This window comes from Pteropus alecto, unplaced genomic scaffold, assembly GCF_000325575.1.
Source record: "Pteropus alecto unplaced genomic scaffold, ASM32557v1 scaffold279, whole genome shotgun sequence".
Taxonomy (NCBI): Eukaryota; Metazoa; Chordata; class Mammalia; order Chiroptera; family Pteropodidae; genus Pteropus; species Pteropus alecto.
The window spans coordinates 437,050-456,518 of record NW_006443262.1 but is presented as its reverse complement, the minus strand read 5'-3'; the positions used below and the strand labels follow the sequence as shown (position 1 = coordinate 456,518).

Genomic DNA, 19,469 nt, shown 5'->3' with positions numbered 1-19,469 from the left:
GGAGCATCTAAATACATAAAGCAAATATTGGTGGACATAAAGGGAGAGATAAACAGTAATATGGCCATAGTAGGGGATTCAATACCACATTGACACAAATGGACAGATCTTTCAGACAGAACAACAACAAAAAAACAGTGACCTTAAGTGACAAATTAGACCAGATAGACTTAATTGATATTTTTAGAGCAATTCACCTCGAGGTAGAATATACATTCTTTTCAAGTGCATATGGAATATTTTCCAAGATAGATCACATGTTAGGCCACAAAACAAGTCTCAAAACATTTAAGAAGATTGAAATAATATCAAGCATCTTCTCCAACCACAATGTTATGAAACTAGAAATCAATTACAAAAAGAAAACTGAAAAGCACACAAATACATGAAAATTAAATAACGTAATGTTAAACAATGAATGTGTTGACGACAAGATCCAGAAAAAAAATCAACAGATGCTTTGAGGCAAATAAAAATGAAAGCACAGTAATGCAAAATCTATAAGACACAGGAAAAGCAATCCTAAGAGAGAAATTCATAACCATACAGGCCTACCTCAAGAAATTTAAAAAAAAAAGAAATTCAAACAATCTAAACTTACACATAAAAAAAGAGAAAAAAAAATAAAAAACAAGAAACAGAGACCAAAATACAGAAAGAAAGAAAGGAAGAAAGAAAGAAAGAAAGAAAGAAAGAAAGAAAGAAAGAAAGAAAGAAAGAAAGAAAGAAAGAAAGAAAGAAAGAAAGAAAGAAAGATAGATCTCAGTGGAAATAAATGAAATAGAGTCTAAAAAAAATACAAAAGATCAATGAAATCAAGAGCTATTTTTTTGAAAAGATAAACAAAAGTGACAAACCTTTAACCAGACTCATCAAGAAAAAGAGAGAGAGGACCCAAATAAATTAAAACAGAGAAAAAAGAGAAGTGACACTGGCACAGAAATACAGAGGATTATAAGAGAACGATAACAATTATATGCCAACAAATTAGACAATCTGGAAGAAATGGAGACATTCCTAGAAAGATACTATCTTCCAAGATTGATTCGAGAAGAAACAGAAAATCCGAACAAACCGATTACTACTAAGAAAATCGAATTGGTAATCAAAAAACTTCCAACAAACAAAAGTCCTAGACCAAACAGCTTCACAGGTGAACTGTGCCAAACATTCAAATAAGGATTAACACCTATTCTTCTCAAACTCTTCCAAAAATTTCAAGAGGAAGAATGCCTCCCAAGCTCATTATATGAGGCCAGCATTGCTCAGATTCCAAAACCAGATGAAAACATGACAAATAAAAAAAAAGAAAATTATAAGTCAATAACCATGATGAACAAAGATGCAAAACTGCTTAACAATATTAGCAAATTGAATTCATTAATACATTAAAAAGAACATACAACATGATCAAGTGGGATTTATTCCTGGGATGAAAAGTTGATTCAATATCTGCAAATCAATTAATATGATACCCCTCAAAAACATAATAAAGAACAAAAATCATATGATTTTTATTTGAATCAATAGATGCAGAAAAAGTGTTTCACAAATTTTGACATCAATTTATGAGAAAAAACTCTCAGCAAAGTAGGACTAGAGGAAATATAGCTCAACATAATAAAGATCATATATGAAAATCCACAGCTAACATCATACTCAACAGTGAAATGCTAAAAACTTTTTTTTAAGATCAGGAAAAAGACACTTTCACCACTTTTATTCAACATAGTATTGAATAGCCACAGCAATCAGACAAGAAAAAGAAATAAAAGGCATCCAAATTGGAAAAGAAGAAGTAAAACTGTCATTATTTACACATGACATGATACTATATGGAAAGAACCCTCAAGATTTCAGGAAAAAAAAAAACTATGAGAACTAATAAATGAATTAATTCAGTAAAGTAGCAGGATACAAAATTAATATTCAAAAATAGGTTGCATTTTTATACATCAATAAGAAACTATGAGAAAGAAAAATTAGGAAAATAACCCCACTTACAATTGCATCAAAAACAATAAAATATCTAGGAATTAAATTAACCAAGGAGGTAAAAGACCTGTTCCCAGAAAATTATGTCATTGAAAAAAGAAATCAAAGAAGATACAAATAAATGGAAGCATGTACTATGTTCATGGGTAGGAAGAATCAACATCATTAAAATGGCCATACTACCCAGTGAATTTATATTGAACCATAAAAGACCCCCGATAGCCACAGCAATCTTGAGAAAGAAGAAAAAAGTTGTAGTTATCACACTACCTGATATCAAACTATACTATAAGGCTACAGTAATCAAAATAGCATGATAATGGCATAAAAACAGATAAATTGATCAATGGAATAGAATAGAGAGCCCAGAAATAAACCCATGTGTATATGGTAATTTAATCTATAACAAAGGAGGCAGGAATATACAATGAGGTAAAGACAGACTCTTCAATAAAAGGCATTGAAAATTTAACAGATGCATGCAAAAAGATAAAACTGGACCACCGTCTTACATCATATACAAGAACAGACTCAAAATGGATTAAAGACTTAAATGTAAGACCCGAAATCATAAAACTTCTAGAAGAACACATAGGCAGCAATCACTCTGACTAATTGCAATCACTCTTACTAATTGTTCTTAGTAATACTTTTTCAGATGTATTTCCGTGGGCAAGGGAAACAAAAGAAAAAATAAACAAATGAGACTACATCAAACCAAAAAGTTTTGCACAGCAAAAGAAACCATCAACAAAATGAAAAGACAACCTACTGAATGGGAGAACATATGCACTTATGATACATCAGATAAGTGGTTACTATCCAAAATATATAAAGAATGCATACAACTCAACAACAACAACAAAAAAACCCAATCCAATTAAAAATGGGCAGAAGACCTGAACAGATATTTCTCCAAAGAGGAAATAAAGACGGCCAATAGACATATGAAAAGATGTTACTAATCATCAAAGAAATGCTAATTAAAACTACAATGAGATATCACCTCACACCTGTCAGAATGGCTACCACCAATAAATCAAAGAACAAGTGTTGGTGAGTATGTGGAGAAAGGGGAACTCTCATACACTGTTGGTGAGATTGCAAATTTGTACAGCCACTATGGAAAACAGTCTGAAGTTTCCTCAAAAAAAAAAAAAATGGATCTGCCTTTTGATCCAGCAATTGCACTCCTGGGTATTTATCCAAAGAAATCCAAAACAATAATTGGTAAAGATCTATTCATGCCTATGGTCATGGCAGCCCTATTTACAATAGCCAAGATATGGAAGCAACCTAAATGCCCATCAACAGAAGACTGTTTAAAGAAGTTATGGTTCATATATACAATGTTATATGACTCTGCCATAAAAAAATGAAATCCTACCATTTGCCATGACATGGTTGGCCTTAGAGATTATTATGCTGAGTGAAATGTCATACAGAGAAAGGTAAATACTATATGATTTCACTTATATGCAGAATCTAAGGAACAAAAAGAACAAACTAACCAAAAACAGACTCACAAATATAGAGGACAATCTGGTGATGGCCAGAGGGAGGGAGATAGGAGCTGGAAGAAGGTGCTGAAGGGTTAAAGAAGTATAAATTAGTAGTTGATAGATGGTCACGTGGATGGGGAACACAGCATACGGAATGCAATCAGCAGTAATGAAATGGCTACGTATAGAGCCAGAGGGAAGACAGAGCAATCAGGGGGATTGTTTCATAAACTATATAAATGTCTAGCCAATGCCTATATACTTGAAACTAATAATAAAATTAGATTTAAAAAACAATATAATAAAAAAACAAAACTGGAGATATTAATGACAGTAAAAAGTGATGAAAACGAAGGCAGAAGCTCGCTGAATGAATTGGAATTTATGACCCGAAGGTGGAATATAGATTTAGATATTTTTGAAGTAGACAGTCCATCCAGAGGATGACAAGATCCTAAAGAGCTGATGTGTGAAGGTACTCGTATTGAAAGGTTATTGGCAGTGAGCAACTTCAATCACTCTCAGTGAAATATAGTGTCTAAATTATATCCTAGTCAAATGCTATACTCAAATTCTCTCTTTTTTCATAAAGAAATCTTCCCTCATTCTCTCACCTGAAAGGAATTTCTTCTTCCTGTAAGCGCCCATAATTCTTTCTGTACCTGAATCATAAAATAATATTCATGCTAAAAAATATTAGTCTTGCCATCTGCAAAAACATGGATGGACCTAGAGGGTATTATGCTAAGTCGAGTAAACCAGACAGAGAAAGACAAATGTCATATGATTTCACTATATGTGAAATCTAAAGAATAAAATAAATGAACAAACAAAGCAGAAACAAACTCACAGATACAGAGAACATTTTGATGGTTGCCACATGGGAGGGTGGTTGGGGCGCTGGATAAAAAAGGTAAAGGAATTAAGTACAAATTGGCAGTTACAAAATAGTCCTGGGGATATAAAGTACAGCCTAGGAAATATAGCCAGTAATATTGTAATACTATGTATGGTGCCAGATGGGTACTAGACTTATAGTAAATTATATAAATTATATAAATGTCTAATCATTATGCTGTACACATGAAACTAATATAAATAATATTGAATGTCAACTGTATTTGAAAAAAAAAGAAATCTGAAGGCCAAAGGTTCAGGGTTTAGAGAGCATCTATTTGCAATCATCTCTTCCTTTTCTAGTGGGGCTTTTACTTGCTTTCGCCTATAAATGCTCTTCACTTTGCTAACTCCCTAAACCCAGCCAGATCAAAGCAACTAAGTTTCAAAACGTCAAAGGTTATTTTTTATAATGTTATTTGAAGGAGGAATATTGACACCCTCAAGACTGACCAGATTGGACCATGTAGAAAATATCAACTAACACACCTCTAAGAGACTAATGATGTCCATGGATCAATCTCCTCCAAAGAAGAATAAACAGTTCACTCCCATTCCTTACAGGTGTGTCTATTTTCACAAAGCAGACTGACTTAAGAAATAGCTTTCAAAGACAATGTCTAGGTCAAGCCAAGTAGCACATGTGATCTACCTACTGGGGTGAAGCCCCCATTGGGCCTCCACAAAATGCTCCAATGCTCCAATCTAGCTTTTTAAGAACACAGCAATCTTAATCCTTAAAGACTAATCTATCTATCATCTATCTATCTATCTATCTATCTATCTATCTATCTATCTATCATCTATAACCACTGCCTCATGATAGCTGCATTTTGGACTCCATGGTACGTATGATGCCAAGTTTAAAAGCACCTATTTCAGTGATTTTGCATAACAAGTGCTCAAACAGGGCCAGTTTCACTCCTCTTCACAAAAACGTTGTTTTCTTTTTTATGACTAAAATGAGTAACTTAAGGAAAAGTTATCTCTTCAACCTTAGGTCTATTCTGAGAGGAAAACATAAAAAGGAAGAAACAAATGAAAGAGTGACTGGACAGAAGATGAAGAGGAGAGGTGAGTGAAATGAACGAGAGAATAGGTGAGGGAAAAGGTCAGACAAGGGGATAGGCGTAGTGAGCTTCACAAGTTTGCTATTCCCCAAAACATGTTCATTCCACTCAGATGGTAAATGGAGGAAAGATTTTCATTTTATTTTCTGACAGCTGGAGCATAAATTGTTGCTGCAATATCAGAAGTTATTGGTCATTTCGAGCATTCTTGCTAGTAAGAAGCCAGCATGCCAGCCAATTTAAAATATTGGCCCCAAGGTGCCCTAGATATTTTGTTTTTCAAATGCAGGAATGTCAGCGTCTGAACAAAAAGTGATGTATACTGTCTAGTGGGTAGCTTTTTGGCCAGACATCGAATTTGGAATGTGCCTCCCTATACCCTGGGTTTCTAGCTCAGCTATTCTTTACAGACAGTGCCACCCCCAGGAATGAGGGTTTTACCCAGAACAGACTAAGAGAGTAGTATTTGAGCCCATAACCCAAAGCAAAACTGAGTTCTGAATTATCATTTTTACAAACGTTTCAGGAAGCTACTCCAAATTCAAGGTGAATTGGAGCTAGCTGGGGTGTCTTCTTAAGGAAGTTACTAATTTCATTCTCATTAAGGTCTGTCTAAAGGAAGCCCTAGGAATAAAAGTGGTCAAGCCTCATATTTTATGAGCTTTTAAACAAGATGTTAACAATGGCATAACCTTTTGTTAACCAATGTCACAAATTAATTTAAAATGCCATAACCACTCTAACTTAATCATTTGCTTACGAAAAAAAGCAACATCGTAAATTTAAAAATTGGTAAGGCAAGTATAGTGTCCATGTGGATTTTTAAAATATACCTCTAACATCAAATGAAGCCTACAGAGATTCTTCATATTAAGCCAAAAAGCTGCTGGCAAACATCTGAGACTGACGTGCCTGTACCAACTCAATCATGAGGCAGCATCACAGTTGCCTGTAGCCTTCACCACGGTGGCACTCGCTCTGTGCAAAGAGCTCTGCCCATTGCACATCTTTTCCACAATATCACTGCAAAATTCTTCATGAAAAAAAATCCCTGGAATTTTCCCATTATTTGGAGGAACTCCTATAATCCATATGATGATAATCAAAATGGAGAGAGACATCAGAGGAACAAAAGAAACTCGCACATCCCCGCTCTTTTCTGTGTATTCCTCTGTGGTAACTGTTCACTGCTTCCTACCCCTCGCAGGAATGTTCTCAAGAGCCATTCATAGCCTACCAAGATGAAATGAAAACGGCATATACATATCTCAATGTGTGTAAATCACCAGAATCCCGGAAGTAAACAAGAGATGGTAGTCTGGGAGTGTGTGGGAGGGAAATGGTTTAGTTCAGAACCCACTTGCAAAAATTGTTTCAACAGTGAAGTAGAAGTGGAAAATTGGCATGAATCAATAATGCAGCAATTTCTCTATTCATTCTCTCCACTGTTATTGAACAATGTATTCTGGGAGTGAAGTTCTTTTCTAAACCTTCAAGTAACTTTATAATTAATAAGCATTTATAATAAAGTGCTTATTCTTTTATGCAGTTAAACGATCCTAATACATCTATTCGACCTATATCCCTCTCCAGTGATTTTGCTGTTCTTCACATTAAAATTTGGCCTCTACTGAGAAGAAATTAAATGCAAAGCCCATATAAGGTACAAAAAACAGAGGCAAAATGATCACATGAAATCCATAATATCATATTGTATGTGCACACAAACATGGACCATTTGACTTTATAACTAGCAAATGATAACCAAGGACACTGTATTTCTTTATATAAATTATCTGGTATTTATTTATACATTATTATTTATAGCACAAGTGAAAACAAAACTATATGCTTAGAGAGTAAAAGGGTAAAAAGGCAATCCATAGTTAAGCATTATGAGTGAAATTGGATGAACTGAGTTATTTTTTCCAATAACAATTTATCAGGAAAGTCTTTTCTAAAAATAAATTACATGTATCATTAAATCTAAATAAAGAGCTAATAAAAAGAGGTCAAAATTAATTAGTATAAGAAGTTCTAAGCTTAATCAACAAAATAATGTTTAAAAGAATGAGACATTATATTCTCTCCCCGAAGTCATCCGAGTCTATTAATCTATGAGTAGCACTAATAGCAATTTGATGCTATACAATTTATACAGTAAATTCAAAATTACCAACATGAAGCTCAGATAAACTAAATAATCCAATAACTATTTCTAAAACTCCTAGCCTCTTATCTCCTTTATTCTAATAATAAACTGATGTCATATTAAGTTTATTTCTAATCAAGATAAATTCGTTGTCTGATCAGTTCAAATCCAATCTTTTGTGAAGAAACAGAGAATGCAGTGTTTGACATAACAAAAGTAGCTAACTACTATAATTTTACATCCAATAGTCTAATTCTCAACATTGCACACACCTATAAGATAGAATTTATAATTCTCACATCTTGCATATTACAAAACTCGGACATAACAAAAATAAAAAATATTATAAATTATTTCAAAATACACAACTGCCCCCAAATAGCTCTTCTCAGAACCAACTCTATATAGGATGGGCAAATATCCAGTTATTTCAATTAATGCAGAAATACAATAATAATAATTTAGGCTCGAGTGGATTATTTTCTTGCTTTATCCAGTTGGGATACTTTAAGACTAACATGGACAACTAATCTCCATTTTTTTCTTTCCTATCATACTATGTTGTCCCAGACACATAAAACTGCATTCACAGGTACACAATATAGTATTGTCTGCCAGGCTAAAGAAAAAACAGCTAGCATTGTGTCAGGACACCCATGCGTCTTCACATTAAAGCAATAACAACATTCCCTCAAATACATATTCAGCACCACTTTTTAATGATCCTGGGCTACACAGAAGGAAAGTTTTGATTTAGTATAGGTCAAAGTAGCACATTGCTTTTCATTGTTATTCACACCCAGTTCTGATCCTCTAGCTAAAAGAACAAATGTGAACTCATCCTGACTCTTCAATGGGCTCATACTAATCAAAGTCCTTAAATTTTTTCTTGGTTTCAAGGTATGATTTCCTTTTTACCATTACTAATGTTAACTAACAAAATCTTGCCCAATAAGCACTACAAATGATGTGCTAAAGAAAAAAATAATCACAGCATAAAATGCAATAGAAATAACTGGTACAAAAGTTAAATAAAGAATACTGCTTTCCTATTTGAGTGATGTTATTGATTATAACCAGAGTGAATTTACCTTAGCAACAATTCTGGAGCATGCACAATATTTAAATACATCTTTATTATAGTGGCTCAATATCTAGAAGTTTGTTGATAGCATTGTTATAAAATGCATAAAGCTATCAGATAGGTTTGTAGTTAAAAAAAAAAACCCTCTGGAATATAAAGATTTACTTAATTGGCATATGGCACTAGAACACAAATACCCATAAGCAAAATTATAAAAATAATGCAAAGTAAAAAAAGAATTTAGGCTAAGACAAAAAAATAAAAAAGCACAACTAGAATTATTTAATTAGGAGTAAAATCATAGTGAAATCACCAGTACATTCACAGGCACATTCACTCTTGCCAGAGAACTGCAGAGTGATCTATTTTCATCCTTAATGTTATACGTTTACATTATTATTATAACCTAAATGCTTAGGGACAGTACAAGAAAAAAATTCTAAAAATTATTAAGGATGCTATAAAATCACGTGTGTAACAAAAAACATGTGGGACGCTCAAAATTTCTGTTTCTGTTGACTGCAGATTAAACTACGCAAACCCAGCAGGAAGAGGTGTGAAAATAGAGTTGACTAGCCTCATCTGCTTCACTATGTCTCTACACACTTGAGAATATCAGATTGTCCTGAAGTATAGTGTGCAGGCTTTGGTGATCTGGGGAATCCACAAGGCCAGAAAGTTGATATATACTTTGATCTGGGGAGGGAGTGGAATCAAGGAAGCCAGAAGTTTTCCCTTTATTCTAAGAAAGTGAAGAAATTCTTACCTTTCTGTACACCAGCATGTTGGGTGATTCATCTGCCACTCCGTTGCTGGTCTGTCCATAATTATTCCCTTGGGCCATGTCACCCACACTTGGTTCGCTCGGAGATATAGGAATTATCACTCTGCACTGCAAAAGGTTGGAGGGACTTCAGTGAGATCTGAATGGTAGTGGTTAAGGGGGTTCACTCTCTTGATTCGTCTTCACCATCCAAAGCACCCACCCCACATGGAGCATGCTTACGTGCTGGGGCTGGCATAGGAATAGATTTTCTTTTTAACTGAATTTATACCTACAGTCCCCCAGAGAACTGTAAGAAATGACAATCTTTTAGTTAAAATAGCCATTTGGCTATGGTTTTTAAATGAATTGATTTTCTAGGTACTCATTTTAAAAAGTGTTTGACGCTCGTCCGAAAAAAAAAGAAAGAAAGAAAACCCGCGGTTACCATTTCCGTATTTCAGAGAGTTCTCTTCTCTCCCCAATATTACCATGCCCACTGATGTTTTCCCAAAAGGCAACACCCTGCGCAGTACACTTTCTCTCCAGGTGTCTGTCTAGTTTCCACACGCAGGTGCATCAGCGATGCCCATTCTCCGTGCGCTTCTCCAGTGCATTTTCCTCTTTATTCCCCTGGGTCTCGCACATGGAGCCGGGGTAGCTTCTCCTGCTTTCACCTGCCCGCGCTGCCTGCCACTGGTTCCTCTCCTCTCTCCCCACTTTGCTTTGGAAGTCAGAACACAATCCTGCCCGATCTTTGCAAGAAGGCACCAGAAAATATCCCGGCAACAATAACTGATCGGAGTTCAACCCTTCAGGCAATTACTTCAGCCACCATGAGTAGCAACCCAACTGAGAAGCCTCAGAACAACCAGCCAGAGAAGAGAAAACAAGCTCCCTTGCTGGGCTCTCGCTGGCAGCAGCAAATGGCAGGCGAGCCCGTGCCCTGCGCCGCGGCCGCTGCCGGAATCGGGCAGCAGTTTCAGCACCGTGGACCGCGGCGTGCGCTGGGCGCCCGCAGCCCGGCCCCGCGCGGGGCTCCAGGAGACGGCCCTACAGCTCTGGGTGGGTGCAGGGCGGGGGCCTGGAGGGCTGGGGTGGTGCTGCCTCCTCCCCACCCACCTCCCCTATTTACCTCCTCCGCCAAGGTCACGGCCCCGCGGCGTCTCCCTGCCCGGGCAGGCGGTGTCAGCTGGCGGCAGGCAAAGCAGCGAAGCAGGGCAGCTTCATCACACTCGGCGGATGCGGAACCCGCGCCGCCCCGGCTCCCGCCGCTCCCGCTACCGCCACCCTCGCCGCCGCGGTGCACTGGCGGCTCCGGCAGCCAGCGGCTCGCGCCCACTCCTCCCCACCGCCTGGCGGGCTCGCTCCTCCTCCGCTTCTCCTGGGCACTGGGACCAGCCGAGCGCGCGCGGGAGCCGAGACGCCCGGCCCGTGCGCGCGACTGGGAGGAGGGAGGAGGGGACAGTCACGTGAGACCCGGCTGTCCAAAGGTGCCGGCTCCGACGGGCTCAGCCCTGCGTGGCCACACTGTCCGGGCCTCCCGGGGGCTTCCCGGGCCTCCTTACCCTCTCGCCCCTGGGAAGACCAGCCCCGGTTCTCTCACACCCCGCCCTCCTGGGTGTACGCGCCGCTGAAGGCCTGGAGCTTCACACCGACTGTAAGCCAGAAGAGTGGAAGGGCGACGGATGGATGGCTGGATGGCTGGATGGCTGGATGGCTGGAGCCTGGTGCAGCCAGCAGGTTTCATCACGTGCCTGATGACTCCACTGGCAGTACCATGGAAGCAGTTGACTGATTATTGCTATACTTAAATAACAAGATTGGAGAGATATTGAGACATCTTAGGAATGAAAAAAAAAAAAAAAAGTCAGGACCAAACGAGTCATTCATAGCTTCTTTCCAAGTTGAGGAAACCAGAAACGATTTCGAGGCTGCCAATCTGAGGTGAAAATCTTGCCACCTGTGAAACTGAAAGACCGTCCCCAATGCCTGGTTTCTCCTTTTGACAGAAAGCACTCAGAGGAACTTTCCCCCCGCCCACTTCTCTCATCCGCTAACAACTTTCAAAGAGGGCTTGGGTTGCTGGTCCCCAGAATTACCATTCAGGTTGCTGTCACTAACTCTTCTGTGAGGGTTAGAATAACATGATGGAGAAATGTCAGTTTTGCCCCATTTATAGTAAAGAAGTTTGTGTCTGGCTTTCTGGACAGGGTTGAGAAGCTATAAATATCTTAAGTTCTCCTTCCTCGGCTGGGTCAGTAGTGGGGAGGAGACGGGAGATAATCAAGCCAGTTCCTTCTTAACCCCAGAGGTCTAAACAGAAAAGGCCTTACCCCTGGGCAGGATAGCTATTCCCACCAAACACAGAAGCCCTGCCTGGGCCAATGCGTTTCCCCAGCCCCACCCAGGCCTGTCAGATTTCACTCAAAAACAAATATTTTTCCACCCATCCTCTGCTCTAAATGCTGCAGGTTAAAGATTCCTATCCCAAACTACTCTACACACACCCTGTCTAACTCATCTCCCACTCCTCCTTAATTCTCAAACTATTTACGTCGTGCACTCTGGAAATTATGATCTTTTTCAACAAAGTCGCCAATTTTTCAACTTCTTCTCTATTTCCTTACCATTCTTGCTCTAGCCGAAACCTCTTTCTTCCGCTTTGCTCTGTCTACTCCTGGGAAGCTGGTATGAGTTAAATTAGTAGATCTGGGAAGAATAAATGGGCGTGCTTGCTCAATTAGGCCATTTCCTCTTAAAGTTCTCCTCTTTGCATCTCTAAGTAGAGGTTCTACCCCACAGGAGGCCCTACCCTAGTTCAGCACTAAGGGACCATTGCCATCAATCAGCAAACTAACAGATAGAATAGAACTGACTTTATATATTTTATGCATGCGATGTAAAAAATGCTCTGCTGCATGGGGCCCACATCCATTCATCCATCACATACGTGTATGTATAAAATTCTCCTTGATACACTTTCCACTTATTACTGCCCTGTTTAACACCAACAAGTTTGCTGTGAACCAAAAACTTTCTTTTATACCGGAAACTACCTCTCCTCTTATTCTGTCTTGAATTTTTTTCATTCTGGCAATGGCCTTCATGTTGTTAAACCAATGGTTGATTCTTAATTATCACATGAACTGACTTTTCAGCAGAAGTTAAAGTTGATCCCTCTCACCTTCTGGAACACCTTTTACATTTTGCTACTAAGACACCAGTCTTTATTAGTTCTCTTCTAATTACTGGTTGTTCTTTCTCAGCCTCATTGTTTGTTCCTCTTTATGTTTTTAGAGCCTAAATTTTTGGAGTGCCTCAAATCTCAACCTTCGGGCCTTTTTCTCTCCTTACAATTGATGTGTACTTTCAGGGTGAGCTAATTCAGACTCATACCTTTAAATGACACCTAAATACTAGTAACTCTCAAATGTGTACCTTTAACCTAGACCCATCCCCTGAAATCTAATCTGTCAGTTGCCTATATCGCATCTCTACTTGACTATCTAGATGGTGTCTGATTCAGTTTCATAACAACAGGGATATTGTTTATTTAGTTCACAGCTATAAATTTCAGGCATAGTACAGTTTTGGGCCCACAATATATGCAAGTTAACTAAATGATGGTGTATGTAATAACTACAATCTGATAAGTAATTTTTATTTTTGTAATAAATTGTGAACAATATTATCTCACTTAATCCTTACTAAAACTCTGGAGAGGTAGTCATAATTGTTATCTCCTTTATGTCGATATACCAATAAGGAAGGAGAGGATCAGAAAGGTTAAGTAAACTCCCCAACATGACCCACATAACTGATAAGTGGCTATGGTAGTTTGTACTGTGTCAGTTTGATTAGCTGAAACAGTTTCTTGTACGCAAATAAGTAGAGTTGACCAAAGGAGGAATTTGTGCAAGACTGGGAAAACAGAGTGAGCCAGCACGTATTCCTCTCTGAAGGTCTTTATAGTTTGATGTAGTGTGACACAGAGTCCTGGAGGGTTCTAGAATGTTCTTGTTCTCTCCCACTTCACATCTGGATCTTCTTCTAATCCCCAGACCTGATAAACAACAGTAGTCCCACATTGGTCACAAAAACCTGAATGTGGACCTAAAAAGGCAGTGTCACGCAAAAACCACAGCTTCCATTGACTTCTCTACCAGCTCTCCATCACAGTCCCCTCCAGCCTGACTGTGCCTGTGCCAGATTCCCCCATAAGCTTCGACTCGCCCACTCACACAAAGTCTTCTGGGGGTCTGGTGTTGACTTTTCTCAGATCTTTCAATTTCTCCTTTTGGAAAATAACTCCCCAGCTTCCCTCACAGCTGTGTAAGCTCTTATTCCTATAACAAACTCTTATTCCATTATATCTATAGTGGTTCTACTTCCCAGACTGAGTGATTAGTAGAGCTCAAATCTAATTCTTCTTGGTGTTTTCCACTCTTCTACAAGAAATCCAAGTTAGGGAGATAAAATTCTTAAAACCAATAAGTACATGAGAGTACAAAACTGAATGATAGAACGTATGTGAACTGACTGAAGGAAAGAGGTTGACATTAAAACTCGGCTTTTCAAGGACTGATAGGGTATCTACATGTGGAGGTGATGAAGGGAAGCGTTTCCAGTGAGACACAAAGGCAAGAAATTCTTAACCCCATTAGGAAAATTACTAGTAACAAGACCATCATTTCTGGATTGCTACTATTTCTAAACACATTCAAAAATATTCTCACCATTTCTGGCAGATTTACTCTACCTGTTATGTAAGAAACCAATGTTCATGTTAGCAATGACTGTGGTCATATGTCTTCTACATATTAGAACCTGCATTCAAACATACCTCAGCGTGACTCCAAAGCCCTATGAAAAAAAATGTGCAAAAATGCCTCCTAGCAACAGTATGAATTCAAAAACTCCAGGGGTCTCCCACCAAGATCTGTCTTATGCTGTTCTTATTTTTTATCCCACCTATCATCCCTCTGCATACCTAACTCTCAAAACCTTTCTCTCTGCGCAGTTATTACTAAGATTGTTTATGCCTGCTTACTATTACCAGGCAAATACAAGGAAAAAGCTTTGAGGAATAGCATATTTCATGATTTCTTCTATTGTTGTTAAGCCTCATTAAACAATTCATAATTTGCGTTACTGTGTATTGAAAACAAAATTATGTCTATCACCTTAACGTTTCTAGGACTAACATTTTTCATATATAAACTGAAAGAATTAGATTAGATCATCTCTCAAAACTCACCTAGATCTTAGAACATAAGATTGGAATCTGTTCTCTTTTGTAAATTCCTCCTACATAATGAGGCCCTTTATATAGTAAACAGCAAAAACAGCATGGATATTATGGGATTTTTTTCATATATTTCTTTCTTTACCAAACACGTAAATATGTGACTCTCAGCTATCATCATTCAAAATCGTTTTATATCATTTTCCTTGAGGACCCTATATTTTATGATACCTTTGTCAAACAAATTAAATTGTAAAATTTAATGCTGCATTCATTTTCCATGCCAGACAGAACTTCTGAGTAATAGGTAAAAACTCTGTTACTCCACCAAATAATTCCACCTAAACCATGACATTTAAGGGTTGTTGTTGTTATTGTTGTCGTCATTAGTTTCAGCAATCTTATGTTTGCAAAAAATTAAATTTAATTTACATTTTTGAAATACTAAAAATGGTTATGTTAGTTTGCTAGGACTGCTATAACGAAGTATCACAAACCAAGTGGCTTAAACAGCAGAAACTTACTGTCTCCATGTTCTGGAGGCTGGAAGTCTAAAATCAAGGTATGGGAGGGACTGGTTCCTTCTGGGAGTTCTGAAGGTATAGTGTGTTTCACACCTTTCTGCTTGGCTTGGAGGTGGCCACGTCTCCCTGTGTCTCTTCAAAAACATCGTCTTCCGTGTTTGTCTCTGCGTCCAGATTCCCCTTTGTATAAGAACACCAGATCTGGGCTCACCCTAACGACCTCAGATCTGGACCTCATTTTAACTTAGTTACCTCTGTAAAGACCCTGTCTCTCAATAAAGGAGGAGTTAGGACTCCAAAGTAATCTTTTTTGGGGGGTAGGGGGCATGATTTAACCCATAACAATAATGTTTATTTTTTTAAATCATTAAAGTTTAGGAACCCCGAATTGTGAATTATTGATGTAGATTTGTTTTTCCCTCCTTTCACTCAACAGATACTTATTTATTCATTTGTTATGCATAAAACATTCTTCTATGTCTATAAAAAACATAAAAATATATTATAGGTGACTTTTGCCCTCAAGGAGTTTCCAGTCTAGTTCACAAGATAAAACTCCTATTTTTTTTCACACTTCACATCCAATCTAATAGGCAAATCCTATTGGCTCTACCAGCAAAATGTATCCAGAATCCAGTCACTTCTCACCACCTTCTCTGCTTCCACTCTGGTCTGAGTCACAATTTAATCTCTCCTGAATAAAGCAAAGGACTTGTTTCTCTGCTTTCATCCATTCTCATCCATGCCTATTCTCAACACAGCAGCCAATGACCGTATTACTTCTTTACTTAAAGTCCCCCAAAGACATCCATGTCATTCAAAATAAAAGACATCCTCCAAATGCCTGTGAGGCCCTCGTTATCTGACACCATGTCACCTCTTCTAACCTCAGTTTATGCCGATCTCCTCACTTTCTCTGTTCCATCCACACTGCCTTCCTTGATTCTTTAAACATCCCAGGCGTGCTACCACCAGGAGATATTCGCAGTGGTTGTTCCCCCTGCCTAGAATGCTTTTCCCTCAGATTTCATTCCCTTTATTTAATTCTTCGTTCAAATGGCACCCGCTCAATGCAGCCTTCTCTATATACCTTATTTAAAATTATGCACCTCCCCTGCACTCCCCTTCCTCAACACTGATTTATTTGCTTTTCAGAGTATTTATCACCTTCCAACATACTGTGCAACCTACTTATTGACTATATTTGTTGTCTGTCTCCCCCAGGAGAAATTAAGTTCTATGAGCTTAGAGATTTTCCTCTCCTCTTCACTGCTGTTCCCCAGGGTCTAGAACAGCATCTGATATACGGTTTGTACCCAATAATTATTTGCTGATTTATTGAGTGAATAAATCCATAAACATACCTCTGTTATAAAGAATAACCCAGCCTACAACTTTGAACAAAACTGAATTAGCATCAAGTTCCACTGTGGATGGAAATGATCTACTCTTTGAATCTGTTTCCTATGTGTCATAAAGGGGAAGAATAATTTCTTTTCCCACCACACACCCACTTCACATAGGAATGATTTTAGAATTAATTAAATAGTAACAAGGAGAAAGCATTTTGAATTTCAAAGAGAAAACATTTTATTAATTTGAGGCTTTTATTGTGTGAAAGAATTATAAGCAACACAGGGGTAAGTACCAAGATGAGAACAATGTTAAAAGAATTATACTGTTCACAATAGTAGATTGCCATTTTATGGGGTAATTAATTTGAGATTTATATAAGCAGGGTGAAAAAAAAAAAACAAAGTGGTTTGAGAAATCTTACCCCAAATGACAAATTTTTAAAAAAATACCCTCCTTTGTAGTCAATTCTCAATTATTTATAACATGATACCCTTATTAATGAATTATTCTCTACTTTTACCATTCTTTTGTCCATTTTATGACAACTTTCCTGCAAATTAAAACTCCCATATCAATGTCAGAGGGCTGGCAAAGAAAAAAAGGTAAAACTCACCAGAAGTTTATTCCTCTTTACTTCTTGTTGAAATATCTAAATTCTGATCTATATTACTTCTAAAATGATACAATTTTTAAATGTTATACACTTTTAATTAACTGGAAAATTAAGCTGAGCACGTACTATGAGTGAGATGCTGTATAATGTTGGGAAGGAATACAAAATTTGTTGAGACTTCATTCTTGCATTTCAGGTATGGTAGAACAGGGCTGAAGAAAGCATCAGAACATCTGGGGTTTAGCCCTGACTCCACTGCTTAAAATCTAGGTCACATTGGGCAAGTGACTTGGCCATTCTGAGCCTCAGTTTCCTTATCTATAACACAAAACTCATTATCTGCTTCATCTTGCTCTACTGTGTAAATCTTTTTATTCTAAGACAAATGAAATATTTGGAAAGGCAATCTAGTGGCAATCATATTAACCATATCAGGAGAAGGAGGATTTCTGCTGTTCAGACACCAGGAACATATATAGCTACAGTAATTGAAAACAGTCCATCTAACAAGCAATGTATGGTGTCTAGAATATATGAAAACCAGGTGACAGGTTCAGAATGGCATTGCAAGAGGTGAGAGGCAGTGCCCCTGCAGAAAGGCTAAGCATGGCAAGAACAGGCCATGTCTGGACAGTTCATCAAGTGTCAGGGTTAGCGTCAGGATGTGTGGGAGCAGAGCTCCAGCAACTGCACAGGGATCAATTCCTCAGAAAGGAGGAAAACACAGAGCAACTCCATTTCTATTTGGTTTCTAAATTCTTATCTACAAACATTCCTCAAATAGGAAATGAAAGAAAATATGATTGAAATAACAAAACAATGAAATGGAAGGAATAAACCTCAAAAAACAAATGAAGAAACTGGCCTTCAATGAAATTGACTTATTTTCTCAAGATCACATAGCCCAGCAGAGTTAGAGCCAGGACTAAAACCCCAGTCTCTAGACTTCAAATCTGATGCTTCTCACATTATGTGATGTTACCTTTATAAGGCAACCAAGATCGGGATAAGGGAAGAAATACCAAAAGGGCCCTCGGGTGTTTTAAAGAGTTTATCTCCAGATCCTGTGCAGTTCCAGTCACTGGCACTGAGAGGATTTGGAAACGAAATTCTCAGGAACTTGTAAAGCATGGTAGGGAAAAGATGGTAGCAAAATAGAGCCAATTTGTGAAAATAAGGGAGAAGAAGATGAACAAATTGATTGGTTCCCAGAGCCTGTCCATAGAAAAGTTCTATAATAAAATTCAACAAACATTTATTCAGTTGATACAACATATGAGGTATCATGATAGTCTCTGATGATGAATAGGCCTTTCCAACGACAGTCCGATAGAAGAGAGAGACGGTAAATCACTATAATGCGATATATTTAGTGCATGTGCATACGTGTTAGGAAAGCACAGAGATGAGAGTCAAGGACATTTTATCAGGGTCTTCAAAACTGATAAGAATCTCACTGATGTACATAGAGGAGGAACAGCACAGCAGCATTTCAGGTGGTTGGAATGACGTTCTGAATTACAGAAACATGAATAAAGACAAATGTTTGATGAACAGCAAGTTCGGTTTCAAAGAGAGGGAATGACTGGTGGAAATGAAGCTGGTATGTAAATTAGGGCCAGATTGTGAAGAACCTAAAGCCCACGCTAGGAAGTTTGGGCTTTAGGCAATCAGAATGGGAATGAATTTTGAAAACTTAAAGAGAAAAGTGATCACAAGAAGACTGCAAGGGTCTGCCAATCTCACGTCATACAGACTAGACTCATTTCCTCCGTGAGTATGGTCTCTAGACTACCAAATGGAGGCTACATGAAAGAAAGATATATTACTCAGCAAGACATCTGGCAGATTCTTTTGTGATAGCGTTGTAAAAATGATGGTAAATGGGGGCTTGGATTGGATTTATAACAGACTGAATAAGGTCAGCAAAATGAGTACTGACTGATTGACCAGGACACAGCAGAAAGAGGAACTTCATAGGGAAGATTCAGAGTTCTGACCTTAGAACTTCCCTGTTCTAACTCAGCTTGTGCACAGTGACTCAAGTAAAGGCACAAATAGCCCATTCATCAGATTTGCAAATGGCACAAAGCTATGAGGAATAGCTAATACATTGAATAATGGCAGTGGGACCCACAGAGATCAAGGCAGGCTGAAAAGATGGACTGAACCAAATAAAACTCAATTTAGCAAGGATAAAAGTTAAGCCTTATATCTAGATGAGAAAGACTTGGCTTAGCACTAAATATAGCATGAATAAGATAT

General features: G+C 38.0%; 1 protein-coding gene across 6 annotated transcripts in view; it reads right to left on the bottom strand.

Annotated features, from left to right (window-relative positions):
* RGS7 (regulator of G protein signaling 7) overlaps positions 1-10,908 on the bottom strand; it is a 525,681-nt gene extending 514,773 nt beyond the window's left edge. For 4 of the 6 annotated variants that reach the window (XM_006924123.1, XM_006924124.1, XM_006924125.1 and 1 more), the window contains exons 1-2: positions 10,599-10,902; positions 9,467-9,592 (exon numbers count right to left, since the gene is read on the bottom strand). In XM_006924123.1, coding sequence (XP_006924185.1) covers positions 9,467-9,544 — 78 coding nt within the window. In that variant the 5' untranslated portion in view covers positions 9,545-9,592; positions 10,599-10,902. Of the gene's footprint in view, positions 1-8,329; positions 8,434-9,466; positions 9,593-10,598 lie in introns of all 6 variants that reach the window. The other 2 variants (XM_025041211.1, XM_025041212.1) reach the window with 1 other exon arrangement.
* Positions 10,909-19,469: the final 8,561 nt, after the last annotated feature.